This window comes from Anneissia japonica, unplaced genomic scaffold (assembly GCF_011630105.1).
Source record: "Anneissia japonica isolate Jap-2015-1 unplaced genomic scaffold, ASM1163010v1 scaffold1149_len126086_cov162, whole genome shotgun sequence".
Lineage (NCBI taxonomy): Eukaryota > Metazoa > Echinodermata > Crinoidea > Comatulida > Comatulidae > Anneissia > Anneissia japonica.
In genome coordinates this window covers 108,236-126,537 of record NW_022744885.1, presented here as the reverse complement: position 1 = coordinate 126,537, position 18,302 = coordinate 108,236, and the positions used below count along the sequence as shown (strand labels likewise).

Here is an 18,302-nt window from a genome sequence, read left to right as displayed (position 1 = left end):
ACAGTGAGTGCTCGGCTTAAGCTTCGTATATCACATTTGCAATATTTCATTATTTCAAATATTTAGGAGGGCCCTAAATATTAGCCAGGCTTCTACGATAAGCTGGAAGTTTCACCCTCTATGAAAAGAGTTGGTCGGAATAGTTTCTATTTAAAGAACACACAAAAAATGATACAAATAAATAATAAATTTAACATCCATTCAATAACTTCACATTGTAAATATAATGTACAACTTCACTTACAGCTATAAAGTAAACTTTGTAGATAGAAAAGAAATGTATACTGTACATTAAAGATGCACTGTCTGGCATGCTAACAAATTAAAATATTAAATTTAAAATATACTTGAAATGCTTTATCTGTATATTTAAGTAAGTTCTTAACATATAATAAAAGACTTTTAAAGTTAAAATTCAGTTATAATTACATATATGTCATGACATGTGTACATAATCCATAAAGGGTACAATACAATTCATATTTCTGCATGATACACTTTTTCAACCAAATGGTGGATTTTACGAAAGATTGTGCTGAAATGTACAAATGGCAGTGGAGCACACACACAAAATTTCAAAAAGAATATACATACAAGTGTTCATATATGCATCAATATCTTGTTCCATCAAAATTCTTGTTACAGTGTGTGCCATAAAAATATATCCCCTCTATCATATCAATCACTTCTTAAATTCTGTGGTTTGTGATGGTAAACATCATTTAAAGCACAGGCGGGAAAAGTGCGGCCCAACAGCGTTTTTCTTTCAGCCGGCGCGACAACGAATTAAAAACCCTATGTTTGCGGCCCGCCAAGGAAAATTGGCTAGAAAACACCGCTCTTTTACAGCCCGACACTGATCATATGTAAAAAGTAACATTAAATCTGAGAATAAAGTAGTGTATAAGCAGTGCTTGGAGGTTTTTGGAAGCTCATTGAAAACATCAAATTTTGGGTTCGGCCCAGAGTGTTAAATCAGAAATTCACTTTGGCCCTCCAACCAATTTTTATGCCCATCCCTGATTTAAAGGGTCTAAATTCCTTGGTGAATATCTAGGTTGTTCTTGAAACCTACTTAATCTCTATCTATAATGTGAATATATAGCACTTTAAAACAACCATGATTTGAAAAAAGTCCACAGATTAATTTGTTTTTTTTTAATTATCTCGTGGAAAATACAGTATTAAGCTTAATTGTCCATTCAATTTTATTAATATTGTACAAAGACTTATACACTAAATGGAAGTGGTTTGGCACAGCGGGAACAATTTTGTAACTGCAGATATACTCTGCTGTGTACCATTAAGTTATTCACTAACTTTACAGATTAGATATTTGCATATTATTTAGTTCAGGTGATGTTTACCACAGTTGGCTCTAGTTTTCCTTTGTTCTGCTCAGTAGCAGTGAAGCAGTAATTGAGAGAGCATCATTGTTTTACCAGTTCTTACAGTATTATTTCTTGTTCACTGTTTAGATCATCAATTATCACTTTTATGCAGCTTATACAGTATTGTGAATATTACTTACCTGGATTATTATTTACCTTTGGATTTATGTTGATAATATTACATGTATTGCTTACCTGGAATTATACTTATTTACAGTTTCAAGATGGTGGAATTAAAAGGAAGTAATTCATATATTTTGTACATGATTTCAATTGTTAACTGCGTAAATACCCTTTCTCACTGCAGCTACTGACACTAATTGATAAGTTTCAATTATAAATTTAGTTTGCCAACCTCAAGTTTGGGGTTTTAATCCTTCTCACTGTGTATTTCACTTGTGTTCTTGGGCAAGGCATTTTATCTTCATTGCTTCTCTCCACCAAAGGTGTATACGGTAAGTGGGTACCTGGTAGGGTTTAATGCCAAATGCACTGATGTTGCAACAATCGAATACCCTAGGAAGCTTTAGTTCTTCTTCAATAGACGTTTAATCCAATGACCGCGGTATTAAACGATAATGTGAAGCCCATACAGGGCTTAACAATATGCGCTATATAAGTCTACCATTAGTATTATTATTATTATCAATAAAATTAAGAGCTTTAGCATTAAGTGATGCTGGTACAACAGTACATATTAAAACACAGACGTTAATAAACACATTTACAGTTTTAACTAATTTAAACAATATTATGTATATTTGATATATTAAATACTGTCCAAAATTATTTGAATTATGACATAGGCTAAACTTTACAGTTGGCATCCCAACATTTAATTAGAAAAAACTGAGATTGTACATGGATGCCTAATTTAAAACTCATGACTGGCTGTCCCTAGTTACCAAAATTTAACATTCTTAAACTCATCAAGTTCAAAATCAGAAATTTTGCTCAGTGCTAAAATGTTCACATTTCATGTGAGTGATCAGAAATTTAATGAACATACAAGAATTCATATTTTCCTTCAACATGGGTAGAATTATGCATTTAGTTGATGAATCTTAGTGCCTTATATTTGTCTATGTCAGTTAAAGAAGCACCTGCAGAATGCAACATTGATCTGACTTTCTTCCATTCAATTTCAAATTCTTTATTTGACATTCTACTGTCGGGGGAATGTGCCAGCTTTGTGTTCCTGTAGTTGTGGATGTCTACCAAGTTAACCAGTCTATGTGGGTTTTTCCAAAAAGACTCTGGAATGCCATTGGAGCAGTTACGAATTATTAAATACATGATGGAGATATCAAAAGTATCAATGTCAGCAGATGCTGTGAACATTTTAGACCTCTGCTCTCTACTGATATTTTTCATTACTTTATTAAAGCTACCCTTTCTCTTCTCGGAGAGTAGATAATTCCCAACATCGTTCTTGTTAATATTGTTAACCTCCAATATGTAATTTCTCATGGTTGCAGTTCCAACATCAACAACAGCCGATAACACAGCCTGAAAATTCTTGATTTCTTCAATGACAGTGTGCCCAATACCTATTTCTGGTCAAAAATGAAATGAAAATTTAAAATAATTTGGAAGAGTAAGTTTAATTAATTTCAATTTGTCACATTTACAATTATGCCTTTAATACACAACTTTCATTTAGATTTTATTGCATATCATCAGCAAAATCAGCAGCAGCAATAATAACATCAGCAGCAGCAGCAGAAAAAATCAGCATCATCAATAGAAACAGCATCAGTGTCATCAGTAGCAGTGACATTAGTCGAGTTTTTTTGCTGATTTAAGTGTAGTACTAGATCATAAGTGTCATGGGTACAAAGTTATATACTGCGTCCAGTCTTTTGCCGTCGGGGAGAAAAACCACAAATTATTGGGGAAAAAAATTATGTATTTTTTACATATCAATTGACTCTAAAATTGATTAAATAAGCCTTTGAAACCTCTAAATAATAGTCATATTTTTGGGGACTTCGACACTTGGACTGTTTTGGAAGGATTTTAGCAACGCCCGACCACACCCACTTTGTTCTCGTCAGGGACTTTGGAAAGCCGATCTGGGAAATACTGGCGCCTCAACTGGCTCAATCACCAAGCACATAAAGGCTTGTTTGCATGATAGGCTTTACAAACCTATTATTATTATTATTAATTATTAATCAGCAACATCAACAAAATCAGTAGCAGTAGCAACAGCAGCAGAATCAGCATCAGCAATAGAATCAGAATAGGTTGAAGTAAACTCGGTATCAGCAGCAGCATCTTCATCAGAAATATCAGCAGTAGAATCAGCTTGAGTAGCAGTAGACTCAGCATCAACAGCAAAATCAGCATTAACAGCAGCAGCAGCTATTATTAATAAGACTAGTTACTTACCTTCCAAGGCTCCATCCTTATAACATTTTCAGCTTTTGAAATTAATAATTTTCATATTCACTTCCATATATAATGACACTCCTCATCTAGCATTATGACCTCCGAGTTGTCTTTTCCACTGCAATAAAAGATAGAATTGAATACATCAGAGGTGGAGTCAAAACGATTTTGGCGGGTGTGGGAAGCACAAATAAATAGACTTATGGTCCAAGAGAGAGGGTTATGTTAGAGTGTTCCCCAAATTAAAATTTGAATACTGTATTCATTTGTTACTGCCAGTGAAGAAAGAATGATTTATCCTTTCGCAACCCCCCATCCACTGCATCCGTCACTAAAACATACAAGTATTGTAATCACATTCATTTCAATTAATGAAACCTGTAGCATTTGTACAGCATTCTGACTTACATTACAGATGAGATATTTATATATTTAAAATTTTAAGTGTTTCATTTATTCAATAGAACATAAATCAATATCTTAGCAACCGCTGTGTTTCCAAAATAAAATATAAAACCATTTTCATAAACAAATTATATTCTTACACCAACCTGTTGAAAAGAGTCGTCTGATACGAGCTGTTGTGACTAACTTTTTTTTTCCACATGGCACACTGTCTTTTTTCAAACATTCCTCAAGTTTATGCAGCGGTCGCAGCATAGGTTCACAGGCATGACAAAGGACACGTAACTCATAGCCGACTCCTTCTGTAGTAACATACACAGTTTTCAACTGCTGTCGAAGGTAACTTAATACCTGATAAAAATCAAATAAAATTATGCTGAACAATTTTTATGTTTGCATATGCAAGGTGTATACAATGTCAATTTTGTAGGTGTTTTAGGAATGCAACCAAGACCCCTAAATGGCGACCAGTCAATTCTTTTTCAGATTGTCAAAATAAAGGAAAATAGTAAAATTAGTCCAGACTATAATACTTTTCACAGTGAACAAGGCTAAATTTGATTATAAAGACATTGGATGCCCTACAACACTGAAGCTATGACCCAAATAGCTGTTCCCTTTGACCATATCAGGGACAATAAGCAACTCTTCTACCCCATTTGGTTGATTTTTGCAAACCCATGCACACTCCCCACTGAAATCTTGATTCCTTAAACATTAAGTAAAACCCCTTCACTTAGAACTAGTGATTTTCAAAACTTATAGCAAAGTTTGAAGCAAAGATGTTTTGAGCATTTGGTAAAAATTGGGAATCTGTCTCAAAGCATTAGCAGGCATGACAAATAAGATTTAAAAGAAGTAATACTAAAGCAAATTATAATAAAGTTGTTCATTGTCTCTTTAATTTCTAATTAAATTTCATCTGTATTCAGCACATTTTGTGTACCCACTTGTACTCTTTGGTGGAAGGAGACAACCACAGGTAAAGTAATTGCCTAAGGACACAAGCGAAATGCACAACGGGGGAATAACCCTCCAACCTCAAGGTTGAAATGCAGAACTGCAACTGCTGTGCCAAACTGCTCCTACATAATGACTAGATTTTAAAACAGAATTTGGTTACGGAAGCTTACCTCCATGCAGATGCTAGGATGTGGTTCAAGAGGTTCTTCTTTGCCATATTCATCAACTTTTATCCTATGTGAAATTTCAATCTGTTTATAAGACAACATACAAGATATTTTATTGGTCAATGTGTTCACTGAGAAAAGGTCATGGATGCACATAGTATAAATGAATGTTTGAGTGTAATGGGGTAGAATATTTCATGAGGTGAAAGATTGGATGTTCTATTCAACGAGGTGAATAGAACATCCAATCTTTCACCTCATGAAATATTCTACCCCATTACACGAATGAGAAACATTCATTATATGTTTTATACAACACCGACAGGATGAGCCTAGATGAATACTACAAGGACCCATCTTCCTTTCGAAGGACAGCATTAAACCATCCTAGGCTTAGGAATCGATCAAGTTCAGGTTCGGCTAATAATAGGCTCAAATCCTCACTGCTGAAGCTGGTGAAATACTCCATATGGTTAACTGTGCATGTTATTGCCTATTTTTTACATAATTATATATAATTTTATATATGATATATAATTTATAACATAATTCTACATTGTTATTACATTATATTATGTTTAAACTTCAGCATTGCATCTTACTTTCAATGCATGTCTGTTCTTGATTCTGACAGCTCCTAGACTCACAACATGCTCATCATCTAAGTAAAAGTCACTACGATTCCGAAATAATTCCACATGATCACCACTCCTACCTTTGTCATTCATCAAGTCTAAAAATGAAACGACCAGCACATTGTAGACAGCATCCGGTAGGAAGTCCGTGGGAGTCACATAAAACGATACCGTTTGCTGCTCGTCTTCCATAACTTTCAAGCCCTCTTTATTGATTTGCATCCGAGTGGGAACCATGAACATTCGGTTACCAGGTTGAGATCCCTTTGAAAACAAGAGCACTGATATGGCCTATTATGAATCTCAAGAAGTTTTAAAAATTAGAGGTAAAAGAAGAAACCATTAACAGAAGGCATGTTTGCACAGCGGTAAACCTTTGCAAATTCAAGATAGACTTTGGTCAGATTGCTTGTACCCTGGCAAGATACTTTATATACATTTGAATCTCTTCATCCAGGAATATGAATGAGGTGGTATGAAATTGGTAGCGCATTTTTAAGTGTTGCTGCCATATTAGGGCAGGAGCAGGCAACCACCATGAGGCACACTTTTATATTTCTTTGTGGAGAAAAACAACGTAAAGTTCCTTGCTCAAGGACACGAGCGAAATGGAGAGCAAGATCGGGAAACCAAACCGTTCCAGCTACACCGAACCGCTATAAATCCTGTAAAATATCGATAATGACAATTGTTAAAAAAGTGAGCACATATATATTATGAAAGGATTACTTCTGCTAAACGATTAGAGCCAGCTTACCTTTTGTTGCTCAAACAGTAACCCAAACATCTTCAGCAGTTCTAAAAATACTTCAAAGTTGCTGGCATCTTTTGCTATCTCATGTCGCAACAAATGATGTAGCAACTCTTCATGAAGAATTCCCTCACGGTCGAGCCTATACCACTGCTGCAGTATAGGCAGCTACAAAAAAATATGAACATATAAAATGCATGCAATTCACCATAATTGTAAACATCATAAAAATGATAAAAAAAATATTTATAGGAAATTGTTATATTGCTTACCTTGTCAATATCATCTGGTTTCACTACTGTGATGATTTTCGTCACGACGTCGATCATCATGCGCAAGTTTGTAATAACTGTGTACTTTAACTTCTCATTAGTCTTAGAGTACAGAATTATTCCAGTGTCATGCATTGGTTTAGAAATTCCACATACAGATGCAATTTCTGTGACCTTAAAATGTTGAATGGAAAGAGAATTCCATTCATACAAATGCAAAAAATATATTGTAGTCAGCTACCTTGCTTAATTTGACCCTTTTATACAATGGGTTAACCAAACTAATGCTGATTATTTCTTGCTTTATATATGTTGATTTCCCTCAAAGTTATTATTCTAACACTGATTGGCTCTTGCCTTATATGTTATATGTTGCCTTATATATGCACCCACCCCCGCAGACCTGGGCCTAGAGGGGACTTAATTTTCAAAACTGTTACATGCCTGTAAAAGTCCCTGCTACCTCCCGGCAGTGCGGGGCATTGTTTTAACGTATCCCCCGGCCAAGTCCCCACCACTTACCGCCGTAGTGCTGGTATAATGCCCCGCTAATAAATGATTGGATGATAAGGCCTACTTGAAGCAAGGAGGTATAAAAATCTAGTCTAAGTCTAAATCGGAGAAGCACATGAGAGCTAGGCCAAGTAGATGAGCTTGCTTGATGGAAGCACTACGCATGCGTCACTATGCAGCATGGAAGTTTGGAAAAGTGCGAACAAAAAGGTGACAGGTTGACAGATTGATCATAGAAAAAGAAAATAATGGATTGATTGAATAATAACTGATTGATAAAATTTAATTATTCAATATCAAAACAGAAATTAGGCGTAAATAAGAAAATGAATGCATTACAATAGTAGAAACAGGTTTCCTTGCCTTGGCTCACGTACTGGCATATTTTTGGTGCAACACACCCCGCTATGGCCCGGGTCCAGGATGGGGGGGGGGCAGGGACTACAATTTGCAAGTGCATTATTGATAACTAAGCTGTTCAACAGGGAGACTTGAGCTCATAGGCACGAGATGGGAGAAGGGTTTGAGAGGAGGTCCCCCTCCAAAATTAGAATTTTTTGAAGAATAGGAACCTCTGAATGGCGGGAAGTGGCACTCTCAAGACTGTGACAGACATGTTTCCGCTTGGTATGGGTCTATTTTTATATTTTTTATGGTTTCACTGCCCAACAACCTCTTATGGGAGGGGGGTTAGAATACAAGAGGAAGAAATTTATGAGATGGGTAATGTTGGATTTGTGGATTTCTATTCATATTCATTAAATATTATTCAATTATAAATATTATAAGGAAGCATATGTTACCTCATCCAAGGAAACACAGAGTCTTGTTTTTCCAACGTCTTGTACTTTGGACTGGAAATCAACCCAGGTAGTGGGAATAGGTTTTGCCGTTGCCTTCATGTATTTTCCGACATTCTTCTTCAATTTCTCAATCCCTTCATCCACAGCCACAGTGTTATCTACAACATACATCTCACGATCCACATGGCTTTCATATGGTGTTCCTTCTATCTCATCAAATATTCTTTTGAACTTGGTTCTGATCTTTGAGCAAAATTTAAAGTATTAGTAAATGTTTTGAAAATTTCAAGAAGAAACACTGTAATTCTACTAAAAAACAGAAAATGTCTCACCAGCTTGTCATTTTCTGACTCGGTCCCCAACAGTTTATCTTTGTGTGTGGCAACTAAACTTATCGTTGGTGAGGATATGCCATTGATTAACTTTTTTGTCCTTTCACGATAGGGTAGTACAGCGTGTTCGTATATTGACCGCATCCAAAACACATTCATCTGAAGATTTGTCATTTCAAATTGTCCCTGAAAAAAGTAAACAATTGCCACATGAGTTTCAAAATGGTATATGATTAATTGATGTATTAAAACTAATTAAGGTTAAACAACTGCAATGAAGATTAAGTGGTGTATTTACTTGCTGGAAATCTCTTGGTGTTGCAAGGGCATCCAAATCATCTAACACACTGAATACAACACAGTAGGATGATCCATCTGTCAGAAAAAACTAGGAAGAAGAAAAAACAAATTTAAACTTAAAAAATAATTAATAAAATCAGGCATGTTACAAACAAACAAAGGGGTAGCTCAAGGATTTGCAATTGGAAGAGGAATACCGACGTCCCCGATGAGAGGAAAGTGGCTGTGGTCGGCCGTCACAAAATCTCTCAAAGTTTTCCAGGGCAAGAAGCCCCGAAATATGTTACAATTCAATGGGGTTCAAATGGTTATTCAATCAAATGCATAATATAAAGTCAATTTTTACTAATATGCAGAAAAATGGTTTTTTTTCATGATGAATTGGGACTTTTCTCCAGGCCTCACTGGTGCCACCCCTGACTGATCATTGAAAAATGAAGTCACTTAACAAGAGAGATTGAAATCCTGGAAATACTGCAAGAACTGTTATATACAGGTACACAGGCAACACAAAAAAATAATATTTGATTTGAACCACAAATAGAGGGAAACACATCCAGCTAAGGCCAGAAATTCGGCTGATATTCAGGAGCTTTTTTGAATAAATATAAACTGTGATGTTCTATAAACTAATTTTCAACATTAATGTTAATGGCTCCTAAAAGGATTGAAACCTAGGAAAATGGGAGTGGAAGTCAACCACCTTTACCACAAGACCACTGCTCCACTACTCACCAGAGTCGCATGCCAAATCACAAGAAAACATACAGCAATTTTGAAATATAGCTTTCAGTAGAATTTATTACTTACTTTGTGTGATATATAGTAAGTCAGCTGACCAGCATAGTCCCAAATGCATGTGACATCACTTGGTACAAAACTCTTGTCAAATCCCTCCCCAGATGCACTTAATTGTTCTAATGGGTTATCCAGATGGACACTGGCAGATATAGCAAGTTTAGCAACAAGTTTCTTATGAATTCCTTCTTCAGGGAGTTTAATGGTATAGCTTGTCATACTTTTTGCTGCTTCTGATGGCATCTGTAATTAAACATTTAAGAATCACTAATCTAGGTCAGTTCAAAATGTACACAGCAATTCGAACCAGTGATTTTCATATTAGCCTGACCGCTAAGTAAAAATATATATTCAAAAATTAAAAGAACATCTTTCAATAAAAGTTTTTAAAGTAATTTTTGCATATTAAAATAAATAAAAGTTTACTGTTGAGGAGGCTGTAGAACTGGATGATGCAGAATTAGATGAGTTTTGATGGCTTTTTGGCTGCTTCAGCCTTTTGGCGACATTTTCTGCAATGGTATGCTCACGTATCTGCTTGGTTAATTCACAAACTGTACAATAATGAAAAGTTTTCAAGAAAAAACGTCATTAAATAATTCATAAAAATAACGAATTATAATATTTTAGACAGTGAATTTGTAAATTAAATTATATTCTAAGAATGTATAATATTAATACCATCCACATCCTTTTGTTCCTTCTATTTGCAAAAACATGTTATCAAAATAATTCATAAAAATAACAGTGTATAATATTTAGACAGTATATTTGTAAATTAATTTATGTATATTTCAAAAAGTGTAATATTCATACCATCCACATCCTTTTGTTCCTTCCATTTGATGAAATCTCCATTAACAGTATAAAATACTGTTGTTACAATACCATCTGTTGATGGTTCGTTGTTTTTAAATCTATTGACATTTAGATAAATATAATAATAATAAAATAATTTATTAAATAAATATAATTATACCAAATAATAATTTATTAAAAAAATATAATTATACCAAATCAATGAATACTTGGAAACAGGAAAAATGTAAAGTTAATTATATTATATGCAATGGATTTATAAACTTAAGTAATGACATACTTTTTTATACCAAATTTTTTCGTTAACTTTTAAAATAATATTTTAAAATTAACCTTGCTTTTATAACTTTGAAATCAGCAACAGAGTACATAGTACTGTCAAACAATCAAAACTATTATATCCTTAGTTTTGCATTATAAACTTATATTCACAATCAAATATACACAGGATAATTACTACTGTATATGCCAAGTTTTCATCCTTACATTAGGTTTTTATCCGAACATTAAATTAGTTTTTGAATAACAGTTGAAATAGCTACAATAAAGTGCGACAAGCTCTGGAGGCACTCCGTAACAAAATGGTGTGATAAACATATATGATACTATAAGAATGTTGTAATACTGTGGCTCTGACTCAAAGATACTAGAAATACAAGATAGAGTTCTCCACACAAAAAAAGTGTTCCACCGAAATCCACCGAAATGCATGATGGGAATACGAAAAATGGGACGCCCCCTACAGCTGGATCTAAAAAAACTTGTGCCAAACTTTCGTTACCAAGTCGTCGCGTATTTTATTATCAATTCTCAATTAAAAAATTGTACACCGTGATGCGCTATGGCGACGGATTGGAGGGCGGTGCTGTGCAGTAAATTGCAACACATCATACAAACAGGGTCATAATTTATATCGATTTCCAAAGGATAGAGAAAGGTAAAATATTGCACTGACATTAAACAAAAAATTAGCTATATATATTATAAATATATATATTAACATTTTGTTTTTTTAAACTTGACATATGAATTAGCCTAGGCCTAGGCCTATTGACTTGCGTAGCTAAGATATTGAAGAAGAATAAATAAATAATTAGACTAGCATAAAATAATGAAAAAAAAATCCTCAAAATATTACTCGTTCGAATAATAATAACGCTAGTATTGTATGCAGTTAGTTATTTATGAATGACAAGAAAATGTAACTATTTTGATAAAGGAAATTTAATAATATTAATACAGGTCTAACTCTAATTAATTAAGACCACTTTTTGGACCGGGATTTCCATGGTCTACCTACCCAGCATAGCCTATATCCGCTTTTTAGTCTCTAATTAGAATAATAAAGCTATTTTTTTAAACTTAATCTGGGACCAAAGTCTAAGTAATAATAAAAACTCTAAGTAATAATACCATCATATTTTTTTAAGGAATGGGCCTTGGTAAAAGTGAAAGTAATCTAGCCTATTATTATATAGGAAGGCAGAAATGTTCATATAATTTTCGCTTGGAAGACTATTAATATTTTAGGTAGTCCTAAGCCTACTCCTACATCAATTCTCAGCATTCATAAAAAAAAAATAGAATTTAATTCCTATGAATCAGTACGTTTTATTTACCAAAAAAACAATTATTTATATATAGAATAGGTCTAAAATGTAAAATTAAAATGCCAGTAAATTCGTCATGACTTTAGAATAATTCAATTAGGAATAGATGCGCGACGCGCGTTAGACCTTACCTGGACAATACGCGTAATTGCAACTATTATTAGCTGACCTCGATATACACCTTAATAAAGAAAGCTACGATGGCTAGGCCTAGGAGTTGTTGTTAGTCCCTTGTTTGGTCTTGTCAGAGACCAATGATTTTTTTTTTGTCTTTCGTGGGTGCATCCCACCTTTATATCAACCATCGCAAAATATTGTTTTGCACAATTTGTTGTCAAAGAATTACATAAATATAATTTGTCCTACCAGGAATATTATTAATTTTTTCACAATAAATGTATTGCAAAGAACGAAATAAATAATCGTAAGTAACATGAGGGTTATTTAGGTATGGAGATACAACTCCACTGGTAATAAATACAGATAATAATATTTGAGATAAACATTATTCCCTATCGGGATCCGTATCCAAGACCTTCCGGTTATTGTTCGAATACAATACGCATTCACATAATTAAAATATATATCTACACATACAAACATGTATGTATATCATACACAAATTAAATGTATGTAAGTACTCAAACTCTCTATTATGTAAAGAAGTATGGTAACCTTTGTACGTTTCAACTATTATAATATAATATTAATTAAAAGAGGCTGGTTTATTTTTTTTTTTTCAGATAAAATAAAAACACCCACCACTGATGACATTTTGCAATTAATATTAAGCCTAGGCCTAGCAATATCTTATATCAGAGAACAACTTTTAGACAACTTTGTAGGGCATCTGACAAAAAATGAAGATCAATTTTCTCAATTTTTTCAATTTGTAAAGAAAGAAGCTTAAAACAAACCTCTTTTTAAAGTTTTTTTTTTAATTTTTGTCACTCCTCCTATTTTTTCAGTGAGTTGGGGGCGGGTGAGGAGGGCAAATAAACAAATCTTTTTTGGCCTAATATAAACCCAGTTAGATAGGCCTATCATAGGCCTGGCCCTAGGCCAGACCCATAGGCGAGACCCCAGCCTAGGCATAGCCTAGGCTATATAGATAGGTAGGCTACTCTAACTAACAAAAAGAAAAAAAAAAATCAAAAAGAAATATCTTAAAATATGCTTTCAAAATAAAGTGCATAATATACACATACCAATAAATGATGTACGTTTTCAATGTAATGTCCCATGATGAATACATCTTCCCGGTCTTGCAGAAATAGGTTAAATGAAAAATAATCAGTTTTGGAAACATATAAAGAAACACACATCGTCCAGCCTTCTTCTGGGCACGTCTATACACCCAGTAGTCTAGCAGTTAAAATGTTAAAGCAAAAGTTAACTTATTAAATATAAGAAACACGCGAAACGCGCATTAAAATTATACGCATGACGCATACGTGGTCTAGAGGGCGATCTCAAATATAAATAATAAAATAATCAAATTATCGTACAGTACTATATGTTTAAATGCATCTTTAGCTAAATTCTTATCAGTATTGATGCTATGATAGGCTATACAATAGAAAATAACAATAATTGTTGTTTAATACAACTTGTACTCTGTATCATTGTCTTATTTTACACAGGTGTGAAAAATGGATCCGAAATTGCGGCAGGGACGATTTATTAGCAAAGTCTGCAAACTATTTACGTACGAAATGCAGATTGTGTTCTTTGCATTTTGAGGAATCAAACAAATTCAAATATTCTAATGAATTGGTATGGAATGCCATTCCTACAAAATTTGAAAACACACCTGAAAAAGTGACAACGAAACGAAAATTGTCAGTACAAAATGACGACATTGTCCCAACACCAGCAAAACTTACGAAGGGTAAGTAGACTTTCTTGGATTACAAAGGTTATTATAGATTGTTTTAATTGCAGAAAAAAATGTATTCCAAAAAAAAAAAAAAATTCTACAAACAACAATTACAATTTTGAATAGCTAAATTCAATTAAGTCATAAGCTTCAAACTATTTTATAATATATAGATTCAGTTTTAGCGGATGAGCCCGGCGTCTATGATAAGCCTTCTGATGATTCTGTAACAAGAGATGGATCACAATCTAGCAAAATTAATTCAGGTTAGAATTTTGTAGTTTCTTTTATTGAGAAGTATTTATAGTTCAGAGGGCTTAAAATGTCGATAGTGACAGTTGTGTACTGAATTATAAAAGCAACCCACCCACAGTATCCAACTCGCTAAATACATGTATATTTCTATTTTATAATTATTATAGATTCAGTTTTGGCGGATGATCCGGGCGTTTATGAAAAGCCTCCTGATGATTCTGTAACAAGAGATAGATCACAATCCAGAGACATTAATTCAGGTTAGATTTTTGTAGTATTTTTCACCCTCTTTTGCGTCACAGCGATTGTGTTCTTCTGTTTTTACCGGTTTTTGCATTTTTAGCTCATATGAGGAGATATAGAAACAACCGACTGATTAAGTAATAGATCTTTTTAGATTTACTGCCTCTATTATACTGCACTCGTAGGAGCTTTTGAGATTAAAACTGTAAATACGTGTAATTTGTAAAATAGAATGGCATTAACATTTTACATTTTGTACTAAATAATTCAGATATTCATTTTTAATTCTGTTTGTTACTCATTAAGGATCATCATCTGAACACGAAGCAATTACAAGAAAGTGCAAAAAACTAATGGCAAGAGATAAACGTAACAGAACAAAAATCACAAGGCTGAAGGCAAAGATTACAAAAATGAAGAAGTTATATGTAAGAGATGATCCCAAAAAATATGTATTTGAAAAGTGCAGAAAGTATATGAGCGGTAAAGCTTTAGCTTTCTTTTCCAGCCAACTTAAGAACTGTAGGCGACGGAATAAGGGCAGACGTTACAGCAAAGATGACAGACAATTTGCAATGGCACTACACTATCAGTCCCCTCGAGCTTATAGGTTTTGCAGGCGATACTTTGCACTCCCTCATGAGAAAAACCTTCTAGTGCGAATTGAGATCCAGTCAGGGTTCAATAATTCCACGTTTGAATCGCTTAAATTACGCTGCTCTACATTCGGCCCAAAAGAGAAAGTATGTGTCCTCACCATCGACGAAATGAGTCTAAAGGCTGGGTTAACGTATGACCAACATAAAGATGTAATGGAGGGATTAGAAGACTACGGGAGCCTGGGAAAAACACAAAAAGTTGCGACGCAGGCACTGGTCTTTATGGCCCGCGGAATGTCTTCCAAATGGAAGCAGCCATTGGGGTACTTCCTTGCTTCCGGCGCTACCCCAGGTACCACACTACAACTTCTGTTAATGGATTGTATTAATAGATTACATGCCACTGGCTTAATGGTAAAGGTAGTAATAGCAGATCAGGGTTCTAACAACCGCAGTATGTTTACATCGCTAGGCATAACTGCCGAAAAGCCCTATATAACCTACAATTTCGGCGATGGGAGTGATAATTACAAGATCTTCTTTATGTTCGATCCTCCCCATTTGCTCAAAAGTATACGCAATAATTTTAAGAGCCACGTATTGATGATTGACGGCAACGAAATTAACTGGAAGTATGTTGTCGAATTTTATAGGCATGACTCGAAATTGCCTTTAAGAATGGCCCCAAAGTTAACCGACAAGCACATAGAGTTGCCTCCATTTTCACCCATGAGGGTGTGCCTTGCGGCCCAGGTCTTAAGTCACAGTGTGGCCGCTGGTGTATTAACTTACGCTGCTCTCGGAAAGATCCCTGCAGAAGCTGTGCACACTGCAGAATTCATTTCCAAATTCGACCAAATATTTGATTCGTGCAATTCAAGAAATATATTTGACAAAATTATCTACAGGACGGCAGCTAGCCCAAATTCAATTCACTTAAATTTCTGGAAAGATTCAAGAGATTGGATAAAAGAAATTAAGGTTAAAGACGGTTCAACAACAAAAGTCGCATGCTTAAATGGGTGGGTGGTAACATTAACAGCCATGATTGAATTATTCTTTGAGCTCAATAATAATCGCAATTTCGCTTTTATGTTAACCAATAGATTGAATCAGGACTGTTTAGAAAATTTGTTTTCAATAATTAGAGGGAGGGGAGGTCACAGATTTAACCCAATGGCCCATGAGTTTAGGGCTGCTTTGAATGTGCAGCAAAATGATGGTGCCGTTAGGCAATCAAAACTGTGCTGCGGACGAGGATGAATTCCTTGATATACCATTAATAGAAAAACCTAAATCTAAAATCCAACCGCAGCAGGAAGCAGACGAAAGCGAAGAAAACGTTGACATTGATGTTAGTGTAAAACAGGCTGAAAGCAATACTATTGTATATGTTGCTGGGTATTTAATTAAAAAAATGTTGTTAAAACATGATTGCAATGTATGTAAAACGGCTTTAAAAAATGAAATATTGTACATGGAGGAACCATCGCATCTGCTCACCCATTTCAAAGCATACGATACAAAGAACGGAGATTTTGGATCGTTGTTTGTGCCAACGGAAAATTTTTACAATATAATTGTTGCAAGTGAGAAGGTTTTTGTTAAATATTTCAATAATTACTTACATTTAAATAATATTCGTGAGAAAATAGTAAGTAGGATAATTGCTACTCTAAAGTTATCGGGTAGACAATTAAATTTATGTAGCACTGGTGTTGAAATGTCATTGATTGATTTGTTTGTCAAATTGAGGTTGTTTTATGCCGTTAAATTTTACAATAGAACATTAAAAACTGACAAAAGAGGGCATAAAAAAAAGAATAGGAAATTAGTTAAGGTATCTCACCTGTGAGAAACGGTGATGTTGAGAGGGGCGTAGCCGGCTAAATTGTTAAAGGATGTACCGTATCATTACATCAGACTCAGACAATTGTCTCAGCACTGAGATACATTTACATAATTTCCTATCTCGACGAATAATTGATATTGAATCGAATCATCAGGTTATATAATAAAGCCGAATTTTTATATTATCTTTTTATATCGTAATATACATACATACATATTTTTTAAATACTTTTTTAACCAGGAATTGATTATATAGGCCTACAGTAATTACATAAACTTGTGTTGTAAATGAATTTTAAGTGAATGCACATTGTTTTAAAACTACATATATGCAGTTCTAATTTGTGATTAAAAAATATATACTGTGAGTATCAGAGCTGTATTCAATGTTAATAATAATGGGTTGGAAAAGCATTGAAATCCCCTGAGCTAATAGGCCTACCAATAGTATGGATCAATAAAGCACAAGAATTCATAATGATGACTGTATTTTGCACTTCTTTACTGACGTTTTTACCAATCACATTTTATTTACTAGATATAAAAACAAACTGTAATAGACACCCAGACAGTGACATCGGTGAATACATAACCTCCTTGGTGGCGGTAGAAATCGTTGCTATTATCCAAATAAAACACAAAACAATTAAAGCATAATCATGAATCAGTAAAGAATAAAACAAAAATACAGCGCATAATCGTATGGCCAGACGCACTCTTAGTGAAAAGGCTTTCCTCCATTAGTGGAAAAGGAAGGGCGCCTTTTGCGTCTGGAAATACTTAGCAATTGAAGGGCGCCCTGTACGTTGGGCACGAAGTATAGGAAACTTGCATGGTTAAAAAGAAGGGCGCCGCCTACGTTGGGCACGCTGTCTCTTATACACATCTAGATGTGTATAAGAGACAGGTATCTTTGGTTATAACCTTTGATGTCCCGAGATGTGCGTCCTTTTGTTGAATTACCTTGGTCTTATGGCATCCCAGTATTTTAGAGCTGCCTATTCTCAGTTCTTCTCTTAATTTGAACATAACTGTCATTCTGTTTCATTTGATCAGATGAAGAAAACGCGCTTTTCCTTACTCTTTGTGCTTTTCCCAGAAAGCGTTTTTAGTAGACCTAGGTAATTTTGCAAAACCCAGGCCTAACTAAAAAATTCAAATTGTCATAGTATGTAACTCAAGTTAAAATAACACTTTTCATTACTCGTGCAGCTTAATCAAATATTATATGTCATTTTAAACGACCCATTGGTATTAACATGGTAACATCAATGTATTTTTAAAAATTAGACAGCGACGTTCTCTCAGAAGTTGTTCTGCAG

At 34.3% G+C, this 18,302-nt stretch overlaps 2 protein-coding genes across 3 annotated transcripts in view; both read right to left on the bottom strand.

The window, feature by feature from the left end:
* Positions 1-2,102: 2,102 nt before the first annotated feature.
* LOC117119736 overlaps positions 2,103-18,302 on the bottom strand; it is a 28,450-nt gene continuing 12,250 nt past the window's right edge. The window contains exon 2 of the mRNA XM_033264593.1: positions 2,103-2,947. Coding sequence (XP_033120484.1) covers positions 2,442-2,861 — 420 coding nt within the window. The 5' untranslated portion in view covers positions 2,862-2,947 and the 3' untranslated portion in view covers positions 2,103-2,441. The remainder of the gene's footprint in view (positions 2,948-18,302) is intronic.
* Positions 3,846-18,302, bottom strand: part of LOC117119735 — a 36,334-nt gene continuing 21,877 nt past the window's right edge. For both annotated transcript variants that reach the window (XM_033264589.1, XM_033264590.1), the window contains exons 12-13: positions 4,337-4,541; positions 3,846-3,903 (exon numbers count right to left, since the gene is read on the bottom strand). In XM_033264589.1, the coding sequence (XP_033120480.1) occupies positions 3,878-3,903; positions 4,337-4,541 (231 nt within the window). In that variant the 3' untranslated portion in view covers positions 3,846-3,877. The remainder of the gene's footprint in view (positions 3,904-4,336; positions 4,542-18,302) is intronic.